This window comes from Pogona vitticeps, chromosome 4, assembly GCF_051106095.1.
Source record: "Pogona vitticeps strain Pit_001003342236 chromosome 4, PviZW2.1, whole genome shotgun sequence".
Classification (NCBI taxonomy): Eukaryota; Metazoa; Chordata; class Lepidosauria; order Squamata; family Agamidae; genus Pogona; species Pogona vitticeps.
The window spans coordinates 69,388,923-69,402,902 of record NC_135786.1 but is presented as its reverse complement, the minus strand read 5'-3'; the positions used below and the strand labels follow the sequence as shown (position 1 = coordinate 69,402,902).

At 41.5% G+C, this 13,980-nt stretch overlaps 1 protein-coding gene across 2 annotated transcripts in view; it reads left to right on the top strand.

Moving 5' to 3' along the window:
- LRP8 (LDL receptor related protein 8) overlaps positions 1-13,980 on the top strand; it is a 221,395-nt gene that overhangs the window by 128,363 nt on the left and 79,052 nt on the right. For both annotated transcript variants that reach the window (XM_020799651.3, XM_072997637.2), the window contains exon 3: positions 3,383-3,505. In XM_020799651.3, the coding sequence (XP_020655310.2) occupies positions 3,383-3,505 (123 nt within the window). The remainder of the gene's footprint in view (positions 1-3,382; positions 3,506-13,980) is intronic.

The window sequence follows — 13,980 nt, the reverse complement described above, 5'->3', positions numbered from 1 at the left end:
CTTTAAGGGAAATCACTTGTTTTTTAACTCGGCAAACAAGTTTTTATAACAGTGTTATGGATGCCTGGCGATATCTCTAAAACAGATATTAGGTGCGCTAGCTAGCTAGGCTCCTTAAGGCAGACTTAAATAAAATGATGTAGATTGGATTCCTAAAATGCAGCTGGTTCTACTTGCTGGCCAGTTTCAAAAACCAGTGCTAGCCCATGCCAGTGCCAGCCCATGCCAAAAACCAATGCCAGATAATACCCAATACTAGGTATTATCTGTACCTCTGAATCACTCAGCTGTTTAGCCTATGGCTGCTTAGTTCCTCTCTGATGCCAACACAGTTAAGCCAGCAGCAGCTATAAGGGTTTGTGATACCTCTGCCGCCAAAACCTTACTGTAGGATTTCACAGCAGATAGATCAATGGCATCAAAAGGAGGACCTGGTGCAGCTGGCAGCTGGAACACTTCGGGCTATAGCTTAATGGCAGAAAACATGTTTTACATGCGGATTTACATCTAGGATTCATCCATACCATCTCTGGATAAGACTAGAAATGACAGGACTAGGGAAAAGTTTTTTTGAAACTGTTACTGTTGCTCCCAATCAATATTATTAACTATCCTAATAGTGGTTGTTGTGGGTTTTTGGGGCTCTTTGGCCGTGTTCTGAAGGTTGTTCTTCCTAACATTTCGCCAGTCTCTGTGGCCAGCATCTTCAGAGTGCTGTCCTCTGAAGATGCCGGCCACAGAGACTGGTGAAACATTAGAAAGAACAACCTTCAGAACATGGCCAAAGAGCCTGAAAAACCCACAACAACCATTATATCCTGGCCATGAAAGCCTTTGTGTACATATCCTAATAGTCCTAGTATAGAGGACTGCTCCGTATAAGACAATGTTAAAAGGTAAAGGTTCCCCTTGACAATTTTGTCCAGTCGTGTCCGACTCTAGGCGGCAGTGTTCATCTCCGTTTCTAAACCATAGAGCTAGCGTTTGTCCGCAGACAATCCTCTGTGGTCACCTGGCCAGCATGACTAGACACAGAACACCGTTTACCTTCCCACCGAGGTGGTACCTATTTATCTACTTGCATGTTTGCATTTTGCATGCTTTCGAACCGCTAGGTTGGCGGGAGCTGGGACAAGCAACGGGCTCACTCCATTGCCTAGATTTGATCTTACGACTGCAGGTCTTCTGACCTTGCAGCACAGAGGCTTCAGCGGTTTAACCCGCTGTGCCACCACATTATATGTTCTTTAAATCTCAAGACAGATGCACCTAATGAATCCTAAGAGCAAGGAGGTGAATTTAAGGATGAGTTTCAAATAACAGGCCACAGTATTTTAAATGAGTCTTCACTTGGTTATTCTGCTTTGGCATGTAGCCATCATCTTCAAGTTCAGGAGCTTGCAGAACTGTGTGTCCCACATATCCCAGAATCTCTTGGGAGCTAGCAACCAAAGAAGTATCTTTTCTAAGTTCTGCCTTTGACATTGCAGTAAAGACCTGCTACTGATATAACTCATAGTTTATGTTTTATGCAAGAAAAACAAATTTACTTTATTCCTCGTGGAATGCTTTTCTGGGTAGATTATACTTTTTCCTTGAGGCAGGATGTCGCAGCAAGGAAATTGCATGTTTTTTATGAATCAGGAAATTACTGCTTCATCACAGACTTTTCAAAGAAACATGCATGTAATCCTCACTGTTGACATCACTTATTCTGTAGCTTCTCAGGTGATTTTGGCACAAGAAATTTCTTTTTTAACAGGTGGGCAGGTTTGTTGCGCTAGTATTTGTTGCTGTCTCCATTTGTTCATGTTTCCAGGTTTTGGTTAGATTTCCTATTGTCATCTTTTGTCCCTTAGGACAGAGAGATTTAATCTCAATTTTTAGCAAATGATTCACTCATGTTGACCAGATTGGTTACCTACCATATCTGCAGTACACGTATAAACTACTTTCCAGGTCTTGCAACCATAATTCTTTGATGATGCTGGGGACTCTTTATAGTAAAACTTTCTGCACCTTTACTGCCACAGAAAAATCTAGGACAGCTAAACAACTAATTAGGCTGGTTTTAAATCAGATGTTATAGTTAAAGATTGGAGATGTCACTTTTGGGGACTATGAATCCTGTAATCCCCGGCTATCGTGGCAGACTTTAATTTTACATCCTGTTGCATCTCTTGTGCTCAGATGGCTTGGAACAATTTTATCAATAAGCTGCCGCTGACCAGAAAGGGATCAAGTACTAAGCCTGGATAGCCGGACAGAACAAAGCAGGGCAAACTCCTTTCTGCTCACCATAATGTTCATGTCCCCTCTATTCCTTTCATCCTCCCCAATACTGCTGTCTATCAGTGTACAGGTATTTATTTTGCTCTAGTTCCACCCTCCTCCTCTGTCTTGCCCCAGTTGCTAAATTACAGACAAATGAAAATGTATCGCCAGAGGGGGAAAAAACAACAACCAAAGGGGAAACATGACAAAAGTATATAAAAGTAGGCCAGGTGTGAAGAAATTGAATAAGGAGAATCCCCCCCTTCTTTTTCTGACCTAGTACTAGAACCAAGGGTCATCTATTGAAGTTGAATGGTGGGCCCAATGCCAGCCGGGGTATAATATGAAATCAGTTTTTCCTGCATAGAGAATATTTGGATTAATTTTAGATTAATCCACCGATGGACCACTTCCAGAGGGCTGAGGGCTGCACTCTCACAGCTTTGGACATAGGCTGCCTGCGCTTTACCCTCCACAGAAGTATTTCTTTAGCACAGGAGGTCCCCTTACACCCTCTGGTGGCCAAGGTTTTTAAAAACTATGGGAACATGTGGGGACGTTTGAGCAGGAGTGGGGCCTCCGGAACATGGCAAAATCATCTCTCTCCCATGCCCTGCAAAGGGCAAAATTTACAAAATTGATTTGGGGGTTGAGGGACAATGAGTGGGGCGTGATCCACACCCCATGCCCTGCAAAGGGCAAGATTTACAAATTTGATTTGGGGGTTGAGGGACAATGAGTGGGGCGTGATCCACACCCCATGCCCTGCAAAGGGCAAGATTTACAAATTTGATTTGGGGGTTGAGGGACAATGAGGGGCGTGATCCACACCCCATGCCCTGCAAAGGGCAAGATTTACAAATTTGATTTGGGGGTTGAGGGACAATGAGTGGGGCGTGATCCACACCCCATGCCCTGCAAAGGGCAAGATTTACAAAATTGATTTGGGAGTTGAGGGACAATGAGTGGGGCGTGATCCACACTGCCAAGGTTCACATGCAGCTAACAGGTCACCTTTCAATTAATGTAATTAACTTGGCAATGGGACAGTCTTTGTTTATTGTTTCTCTCTCTCTCTCTCTCTCTCTCTCTCTCTCTCCTCTTACAGCCAAGAAGACCTGTGCAGAAACTGATTTTACTTGCAACAACGGCCACTGCATTCCATCCAGATGGAAATGTGATGGTGAAGAGGAGTGCCCAGATGGGTCAGATGAATCTGAAGCAACATGCAGTGAGTATTCCTCTTTGCAATTTTGCAATGCAGTTGTGTAGTGATTTGGAAAGTGAGCTGGTAAAAGAAAACATTTCCTCATGTTTCTCTCTCTTATGTTATCAACCACACATACACACACTGCACCATTCTGGATCAAATCATTCAATGATGTTATTCTAATGCTTTAGGCTAAGGACTATTAGGCTATTTGCTTGTTGGATCTTTTCAGTGGGTGTGCACAAGTTATTTCTCTGGAAATAGAAACACTTCCAGTTTCTCCCCTGAATGTCCCAAGGCTCTGGTGGAATCACTTGCATTGGCAGGACATCACAGTGGACTATGGGACAGTGAGGGAAGTCTTTAATTACCTAAAATCAGTGCAACTGGGATGATTATACATTTATTTCTGGCTGTAAACAATGTGAGCAAACTCTGTGGCATTGATTGTATAGCTCAGTGGCCTGAAGCACATGGCTGCAGAGCCAGGAATCAAAAATTTGATTCCTCACTGTGCCTCCTAGGAGAAAAACTAGTCTGTGCGGCCTTGGGCAAGCTGTAGAGTCCCAGAGTACCACCACTTCAGAGTGCTTTATACCTGGGAAATCCTGGGAAGGGTCACCATAAACTGGAACTGACAGCATTCTCTTCTCTAAAGGGAAACCTAGACAATTTCTATTGAAATGCTGTTGTAATTGAAAATACAAGAGGATTCTGTGCTTATATGTGCAATCTATATAAGACGGAAATCACCCACCAACAACTCTTCACAGCTGGCAATTTTGACCCCAAAGGATGATTTTAGAATTCAAAGCTCCCTGTCGTCCCAGAAAAACTGAGGATAATCAACTACAGACTCTTCCATGATCAATGGTTAAATTATGTGATGCCAATGATTTGTGGGATCATTATTTTCGCCAGTTGTTCCTTTCTCTATCTGTAATGTAAAACTGGAAAAGTTGCTGTTGTTGAGGAGGAATCCATCATGATCAGAAGGTGTTTTATATAGATCTTGTTGGCTTTGAATAGAGAGAAACTAAACTCTTCCAGTTTGCAGGTTGTTCTTTTGAAACAGCATTGTAGTAATCTCTCTCATGTTGCAATATAACGCAAAGCTTGGGGCCGCAGGGCATTTCAGGAACTGTGCTTGTGCTGGGAAGCAAAAGGCAAGAAAAGTGGGGACCTCAATGGAAGTAGAGAGCACTTGCAGGCAGTAACTGGTGCGGAAGCCAAATGCAGCAAATATCCCCAGTCAAATAGACTCATTTGCAAATGGGACTTTAATGCAAGTATCAGGAAACCCTTGGCTTTGCTATGCTGCTGTTCTTGTCTTACGGGACAGATCATCCATTTCCTGTTCATCTGGAACAGTGGAGAGTTATTAAACATTCACTGACACAGACTGGATGGGGATTCAACCCAAGGAAAATCATGCTTAAATATTTGGTAATACACAAGGGTGAGAGTGTGAATGTTTGAATATGATTAGTGTTATCTTGTTAGAGCAAACTGCTCTGTGAATGATGTATTTATTCAGGTAGGACAAATTTGACTTGAAACTTAAACTGAGCTGCACATACTTTCTAAATATGAGAAAAGAATTAACAGTTGGCCTAGATGTGTTCTGTGATTGGCCAAAAAAATTTCTTACAGTGGCAGTATCTGTCACATGTGCAGATTTCAGCAAAATGGAGGTGTTCCAAAAGAAGGTGAGTGTGGAGCATGCCAGCTAGAATATTGATTCTTTGCTGTGTCATTTGATATGGAGAGAGAGAGAGAGGGCTGAAGATATTGGAGGTCGTTCATGCAATAGTCCAGTCGTAACAAAGGCAAGGAGGAGAAGCAATGAGTGGTGATGATATAGCTATCAGAAGAGGGAAGCATTCCGTACAATTAATTGATGTTTATTCAAATGAGCATGTCAGCTGTTTGGAAATTGTAGGACATGTTATACGTCTGGCCTGTTCGCAGATGCTGTAGATGTCCAGCACAGAATTTTGAAGATTTGGCAACCAATGCAGGCTACAGAAATAAGTGAGAGATATGAATGCTTCCCTTCTGTATCCAACTGCTAGCATTTTATTATATCTATTTTACTTATTTGTGCATTAAACACATCGACATTAGTGAAGCGGGTGTCATCTCCTCCTAAACCCTTCCATTAGGTTTTTTTGAGCTTGTCTGATCCAGCTAAAAACCACACATTGAGTTAATAGTTATGACAGCAAAAGCAATGTTTTTTGGACACTGTCAGTGTGCATTACAGAGAAGCATGTAAAATTATTCGTCTTATTTCCTCTTGTTTTTTAAGTGTAGTAGCTCATTCTGCATTTTTTTCCTAATTAGGAATGAGATACACTCCTCTCTAGCAGAGCTGTCTTTTAGCAGCCATACAGAAGACCAAAATAATCATCTCAGCAATGACATTAACATATTTAGAATACCCTAGGGTTGGGTCTCTGTCAGTCTCTTCTTCTTAGTCAGAGCCTTCTTATGAGTGCAATGACAGACTCCCATTGGGTGGACCTAAATTAATTAAGCAGTCTCTTTCCCAGAATTCCTTGCCTGTAAATCTTTCTAGCCCGAAGTACCTATGTTTAGACTGCATAGTTCACTGTAAGGTCCACAAGGATTTCATTTGACCTCTATCAGACAGTGATGCATCTTTTCTGGTAAACAGGATCATCTTATGCCTGTTGATTTCAGTAATACTGTCATGCCTTATGACAGAGTTCTTTTTCACCTGGGAGTTTATGATGTGGATTATGTTGAAGTTAGATGCTGTGCTTGGAGGAGTAGTTTCAAGGGAAAATACTTGGATTATGAGTTCAAAGCCCAGTTTAACCATGGGCTCCTTACTTGGCTATGAGCCAGTCATTACTTCTTAGCTTCCAGTATGGTTTTACAGGTTGCTATGGAAAGTTACAGGTACTCCCCCAGGGTAACTGTTCTTTAGTTCCAAACAGGTATTCTATCAGAATTTGGAGAAGTTCCTTTTGGGGACTGTGGCTCTCAAGCATTTGGAGCTTGGAGAAGGTAGTTTGAGAACAATAACTCCATGATGGCCGGAGTATTTGGGGAGTTGCTCCGGGTTTGCTGGAACTGAGCAACACCGTTGCCATCAAATCATTCATCTGAACATCAGTATTGGTTCAAACTTTTTGAATACCACTCCCATTAGCTTAGACCCCTTAGGTTGGTTTGGTACGAATGGAAGAAATTGCCACTTGATAAATGTGTCGGGCATTTTCCCCATCGTGATCCAACTTGCGCATCTACAGTAAGTCATCTGTTATCTGTCATCTGTAACACGTTGATCAGAAGCTGGCGTTTATGTAACTGATGTGGTCCTTGCAGAGAAGATTAGCAGCAAAATTAAGATACCAGGTTCATAGCTGGTTCAAACATAAAGCTTCTGTACTTTCAGGAAAGCAAAGTGTTTGAACAAGAAATATAAAACAAAACAAAAGTGAGGGGGGGGGGAGATGGTATGGCACTTTAAGGACTTACTGCCATATTTTAAGCTTTCATTGAACATTGTCCCCTTCTCCAGACATATGAGTTAGAGAATACAGAGACAACATGGTAAAACATTCATACAAGGCTCTAAGAGATACTAGTGTTTGGTTGCATTTCATGGTTGCATTTCACATCTAATAATGATTTATGGCCCCTGTTTGATACTCAGTTCTTTTGAAGCCTGGTTCTATAAACAGCAACATGATTAAAGGAAACAACAGAGGAACAACATGTGGTAATGTAAAGAATGACAAACTTTACCTTTGCTCTTGTTTTGTGTTTTTTGTTGAAATGCTAACATGGCTATGACTCTGAAAACTACTACTACAGTATTTGAATCTCAGTTTTCTCTTGGTGAATTGTCAGAAATAAATGGGTGAATAAACTATTGCTATCTATGCAGAATCTTGAACCAGCTGACATTAGACTTCATTTGTGGGTCTTACAGGTTTTAATCTGAATGACTGTAAAACTATTTGATCTCCTGCAAGTCTGTCTGGTTTTTGAAGCAATTGTTGGAACCATATTGAGATTTCACTATGGTGTGAAATATCATAGGATGCAGAGGCAAATAGCTTCTGACTGGCATGTGACCAGGTACCTCCTTAGTTAACTGCAGTTTGCTGCCAGGAGTTACACAATTTCACTTACTCTAGAGCAAAATCTCTGGAAGCTTCTGGCCAATATTTTTTTTCCTGTTTGTTCATATGTGTAAGAGTCATGAAACAGTTTCATTAAAAATAATGAGTGAGATTCTTCAGACTGTAAAATCTGCAGTGCCTTCCAGGTTCTTTACAAAGCTGCATGAGGATAAGAACTGTGAAATACCCACACTGTTGTTTAGACGTCTTCTCTGAAACTGCCCAGAAGGATTGCATGTGTCTTTTAATAACTGACTGAGTTTAAAAAAAAATCCAGAACAGGTAGCTACAGAGTCAAATCCATGCAACACTGCAGAGTTGTGGAATCTACTGTTTACGCCCCTTTGTTCTGGTTGTTTTTCCTTAACACAGAACAGTGCATTAAAGAACTGGTGATAAATTTTTTAAGAAGTTTTTCACAAGGTATAATGACTTCATATGAACAAGTGAATTCTCCTGACATTTCAGAAAACCAATTATAAGCAATATAGTTTTCTGTCAGGTTTTTTCATTAAAAAAAAAGAAAGCTGTATGGTTTCCAGCAAAATACACTGCTTTAGCACCTAATATTCTTTGGCCTCACCAAGTGTTAGTGTTAAAGAGGTAAACATTTAAATTGCCTTATTGAATTATTCCATTTCTTAACCTGGGAAATTGGCTAACAAATTGTGACTTCTGCCAATAACTGAAATTAAAGAGGAAGGAGAAAATATTACTTAAAAAGGCAAACTCAGAGACATTTTATATAGGTGTGCATGTATAATGAGATCCAGAGATGTAAGTCGGCTATTTTCCCCTAACAGATTTTCCCCTTATTACCTATACACTATATGAAGGAATACTAGAAATTGCTTTATGCAAATATAGTCTGGAAACCTGCAGCAAAGTTAAAAAGAATGGGGGGAAACCCTATTATAGCTGTGCATGTTCCATATTAATTTTACTAGTTTATGTGGCAGGAAATCGCTGGCAATTGAATCACACTATTGATCCATCTAACTTGGTATTATTTACTGAGGCCAGTGGTCTATCTTGAAACATTGGGGGGGGGAGGGTTGCTTAGGAGTTTAAGATACAGTATTGAGTAAGGGCTTTTTAAAAAGTATACAAAACATGAACTCTGTCACTGAGCACAGTCCTTTCCCTTGCTATGTACATTCATAATTTGAACATGTATATTCAGCATCAACCATGCAACTGGTGTTGCAACTAAAAGATGATCCTCCCTAAGCATCCTTAGTCAAGAATGGCCCTCCAGATGTTCTTGGACTGCAGCTTCCTTTCTACCTACCTACCTACCCACCTACCTACTTAATATTCTTACCTTGCCTTTCTCCTTAAAAAGGACCCAAGGAGGCTTACATCATTAAAAGGCAATACTTAAAGCTAAAAACAGTAAGTATCTCTTGGCTAAAGAGAAAGGTCTTTGCTTGCAGAAGGACAGCAAAGATGGAGCCAACCTGGCCCCGTGTGAGAGGGAGTTCCAGAGTCTGGGAGCAGCAATAGAAAAGGTCCTCTCCTGTGTCCCCACTAAATGCACCTGTGAACGTGGTGGGACCCAGAGAACAGCCTTCTCAGACGACCTTAACAGCCAGGCAAGTTCATAAAGGGAGACGTGGTCCTTAAGATAGTTTGGACCCAACCTGTGTAGGGCTTTCTAGGTTAGAACTAACACTTTTATTTATTTATTTCATTAGATTTATGCCCCGCCCATCTAGACCAATGGTCTACTCTTCAACTTTGAATTGTTGAAATAGATTGGGAGCCAATGGAGCTGCTGTAACGGGAGGAAGGGGTCTTATGTGAACTCTGTGACCAGCCCCATTTAGCAATCTGGCTACTGCATTTTGGACTGCCGAAGTTTCTGGACACTTTCCAGAAGCAGCCCTTTCCATAGGCTATGTTGATGAGAACTGCAGTCCAGGAATCTCCGATGAGCACAGTTTGCCTAACCTTGCTCTAGGCAAACAACTCATCCCAAGGTGAAACTACTTGGATTGTATCGCTCCAGTTTGCTAATCAGGGACTGTATAATTGAGTGCTGCTTGGTGGAAAGGAGAAAACTTGCAGGTCAGCATGAAGTCTCGATTATAAATTTCCTTCTGCAGACGTTGAGTTTTATATTTGAAAAGAATTTATTTGCAGAGGAGTGTTTACCTTTCAGACTATCGGTTCTCCTTTTTCTTTATTCCACACATCATACTGTAGTGTAACAGTATTATGTTGTATTAGAAGTGAGGTCAATCTCTCTCATTCCTCTATAATTGTTTCTTTTTTTCAGATGATTTTATTCTTTTTATTTAAAAAAAAAAAGACCTTTCTTTACTTCCTCTATGACTGTAAGATAGCTCAAGGGCTTAGGTCTCTGGCTGTGGAGCCAGAGGTTGGGAGTTCAGTTCCCCACTGTGCCTGCTTGACAGGGACTGGACCCAATGATCCATAGTGTACTTTCTAGCTTCGTAGTTCTAAGAGAATATGCAAATGTCTTTGTTATTGTGGAAATGTATTTTTACAGTAGATAAACAAACTGCAGTAACAGACTTGATGGTGTCACTTCTGTGTCTATAATGAATCTTGTTATGTGCCGTCAAGTCAGAACTGGCAATATAGAGTATTGTCTAGGGATGTGAACCTTGAGATCTCAGTTTCAGAAAGAAACTGAGGGAGGAAAACTAGGTCTTGTGAAATCTCACTAATGCAGGGGAATGCCTCATTCCTCATTGGGGAGTCATGACTTGCCATGAATGAGAAATTTAATGAATACTAATCACAGCCCTGATAGCATCCTTTTTAAAAACAACAACAACAATACAGTATATACTAAAAGCAGAAGAGGATTTTCAGTGTATTGAGGCACGTATTAGCTGTAAGGTTAGAAGCTTTTTTTGCCCTTCAGCTTGCTTGTTTATTGCCTAACCTTAATATATTTAATATTGTCTTCAGAAAACAATGCATATTTTATTTCATAATTATGTCAGGAAAAAATCCTAATAAGCAAACATGGTGTGTTTTGAAGTAATTGATGAGAACTTGCCATCTGTCTTTGATTCCAAGATGTGATGTGATTAGGAATTATTTTTTTGTAAATGATTTGAATGTTGGGCTGTGTACCCACTGATAAGGTTCAGAGGATACATAAATGACTGGAGAGAGAAAGTATGTGAGTTTTCACTAATATAAAGAAAAATACAGCCTTATGACAAATAACAGACTAACTCCACGCTTGTTTCCAAGCTATCTAAAAGACTGTATCTCCCTCTATGAGTCTGTCTGGGCATTAAGAGAATTAGGACAGCCCTTTCTCTCGGTCCCACGACCCTCACAGGAGTGCTTGGTCACGACACGGAAGAGGGCCTTCTTTGTCACTGTTCCCAGACTCTGGAACTCCCTCCAATGGAAAGCTAGCTTTGCCCCATGTTTGCTGTCTTTTCACAAGCAGACAAAGACCTCTTAACTGTGGTCAGCTGCCTTGGGTCATTTTAAGGAGAAAGGCAGGATATATTTTTAAATAAATGATAATAAATAAACTCTCATAGAACTTGACTGAAGGATTTCTACATTATTCCTATGTGAAACATTATGTTCACATTCTTGACTGCCTTCTACTCCTGCTCCCTGCTTCAGAAGTTTGTATGCCAAAATCCAAGTAGATTTGTTTAAATCTGCTTGGATAGTCGTTAATTGCTTTTGTACAAAATATGTGTTCAGATTAAAAGCATCATGAATTTTCCCAGAACAGATTTCCCTCCTTTCAGGTTCTCCTACTTTTGTTACTTTATCTTGTGTACCAACGTATAACCTTATCCACAATTCCCAATATTTAAAATTGGATTTGCAAGAACATTAGAATGATTAGAATCAAAACCCCATTAACATATCTAACATTAAAATGCTTGGGGGGGAGTCCCTAGGGGCTTTCCCTTAAGTGTTTCTCAACCTTTGGTTCTCAAGAGGATTAAACTTGAGTCCCCCTACTCCTGACCATAAACCATGTGTGACAAACCCAGACCTACTGGGACATGCCACAGTTTCACTAAGCTGCCACCAACCATTCCCTATAAAAAGTCACACAGACCAGGGATGGATTTTTAACAAATAAAAGAACAAGGTTTATTAAATAACACACAGGGAAAAATAAAAGGATCAAGTGAATAAGATACAGTAACGTGGCTTAGTCTTAATCATACATACACACAGTTTGGTTCACACAGAACACTTAACTTGAAGCACAGACCCTGACCCTATCAGTCCTGGCTAACCATACAGACACCTGAACCTATCAGGTTGGTACTGACTGACACACAGTAGTACCCTGTCTGACACACAGACTCCCACTCAAGCTTCTTCTCTCAGCTCTTCTCCAGCTTCTCCCTCAGCTTCTAAACTTCTCCACACAAACTCCACATATATATACAGTACAGCCCCTCCTCCTGATGTCCCGCCTTCCACTCCCCATAGGATGGAACTTTCCCTCCAAACCCATGACAGACAGGTAACATCAGTGCTGTATGTAACACCTCCCCTCTTTATAAGTTGTTTTGTAGGGGGAAAGCTACGGTGCTTTTCACCAAAAAACAACCTGGACCCAAAACAAACAAAAACAGTTATACATTAACATACAATACCATACTTACTCTAGGATAAACATATCAATTAGGCATTTAAACATTTACCATTAACAATACATCAAGTTACCTTTATTTATACAAACCAACATGTTTAATAAACAGACACATTTGACTTTTTGTCATCAAAACATATACATAGTCCATGTTTCTTTCGCCGTCTTCATTCTTCAGGTCTTCTTGACAAGGCGTCAGCAACACAGTTCACTGACCCTCTGACCACCTTCACTTCAAAGTCATAGTCTTGCAGATTTAAAGCCCACCTCATAAGTTTACTATTGTGGGTTTTCATTGTCTTTAACCATTGCAGTGGTGAATGGTCAGTGCACAGAATAAAATGTCTTCCCCAGATGTAAGGCTTGGCCTTCTGGATCGCGTAGACTATGGCCAGGCACTCCTTTTCCACAGTTGCCAAATGTCTCTCACCTTTCTGGAGTTTCCTACTCAGGTAGGACACTGGATGCTGGTCACCATTCTCATCCTCCTGGCAAAGAACTGCTCCTACCCCGCTGTTAGACGCATCGGTGTAGATGATGAACTCCCGGTCGAAGTCTGGAGCACGCAGCACTGGATAGTTGATGAGCGCCTCCTTCAACCTCCGGAACGCCTCCTCACAGTCGCTGGTCCACGGGATGCGGTCATCAGCCTTCTTCCTCGTCAGATCGGTCAGCGGAGCCGCAATCTCGCTAAACCTCGGGATGAACTTTCTGTAGTAGCCCACCAACCCAAGAAATGATTTGACTTTTTTCTTGGTGTTGGGTCTAGGCCAATCACGAACTGCTTCTATCTTGGCCTCTAGGGGTTTTATCACTCCTCCCCCTACTATGTGACCCAAGTATTTTATTTCTGGGCTACCCAGCTGCAGTTTGTTCTCTTTCCCTTTCCTCCACTTCAAATTGCCTCATCCTCAGTTCATGCTGTTGGGCTATGAGCATTTTCCTGAGTTCTGGGTTCTGTTCTCCCGTGCTGTCACCCTGCACTGAGCCAAATTCATCCTCAGAACCTTGGTCTACCTGGGGGTCTTTCACTTCACCCAATTCTGCCATTTGGCTTCGAGTCAAGGGCATAATCCCCCCCCCCCCAGAACAGGCTGCTTTCAAAAGTCAGGCCTCAAAATAAAGCGACCACTTTTTTTTTCTTTTGCCTCAGAACCAGCTTTCTACAGATTACTGCTGTTCTTCAGCACTAACTTGCAACAGTTGCGAGCCAGAGTCTACCCCCCTCTGCTAGGCCTCTCAGCAGACAGGCTAGATCACTGCTATTTCACACAGCTTTGCCTCAGCTTTTTCCCGCCAAAACAGGTTGCCTCAGAGCTCCCTAATCTGGTCCCCAATCTGAGGTTACACGTTCTTCTACTAGCGCACCTCCCCGTGAGGTACACCTAGAAGATTACCTACGTGCTCTCAGATTGTCCCTGACTAGACCCCCCTTGCTCTGGGCACACTTGCCAAGGCTTTGCTGGACCACTGGACAACTGGACCAGTCGTATCCCACACGCTGGACACCAATCAATGTGACAAACCCAGACCTACTGGGACATGCCACAGTTTCACTAAGCTGCCACCAACCATTCCCTATAAAAAGTCACACAGACCAGGGATGGATTTTTAACAAATAAAAGAACAAGGTTTATTAAATAACACACAGGGAAAAATAAAAGGATCAAGTGAATAAGATACAGTAACGTGGCTTAGTCTTAATCATACATACA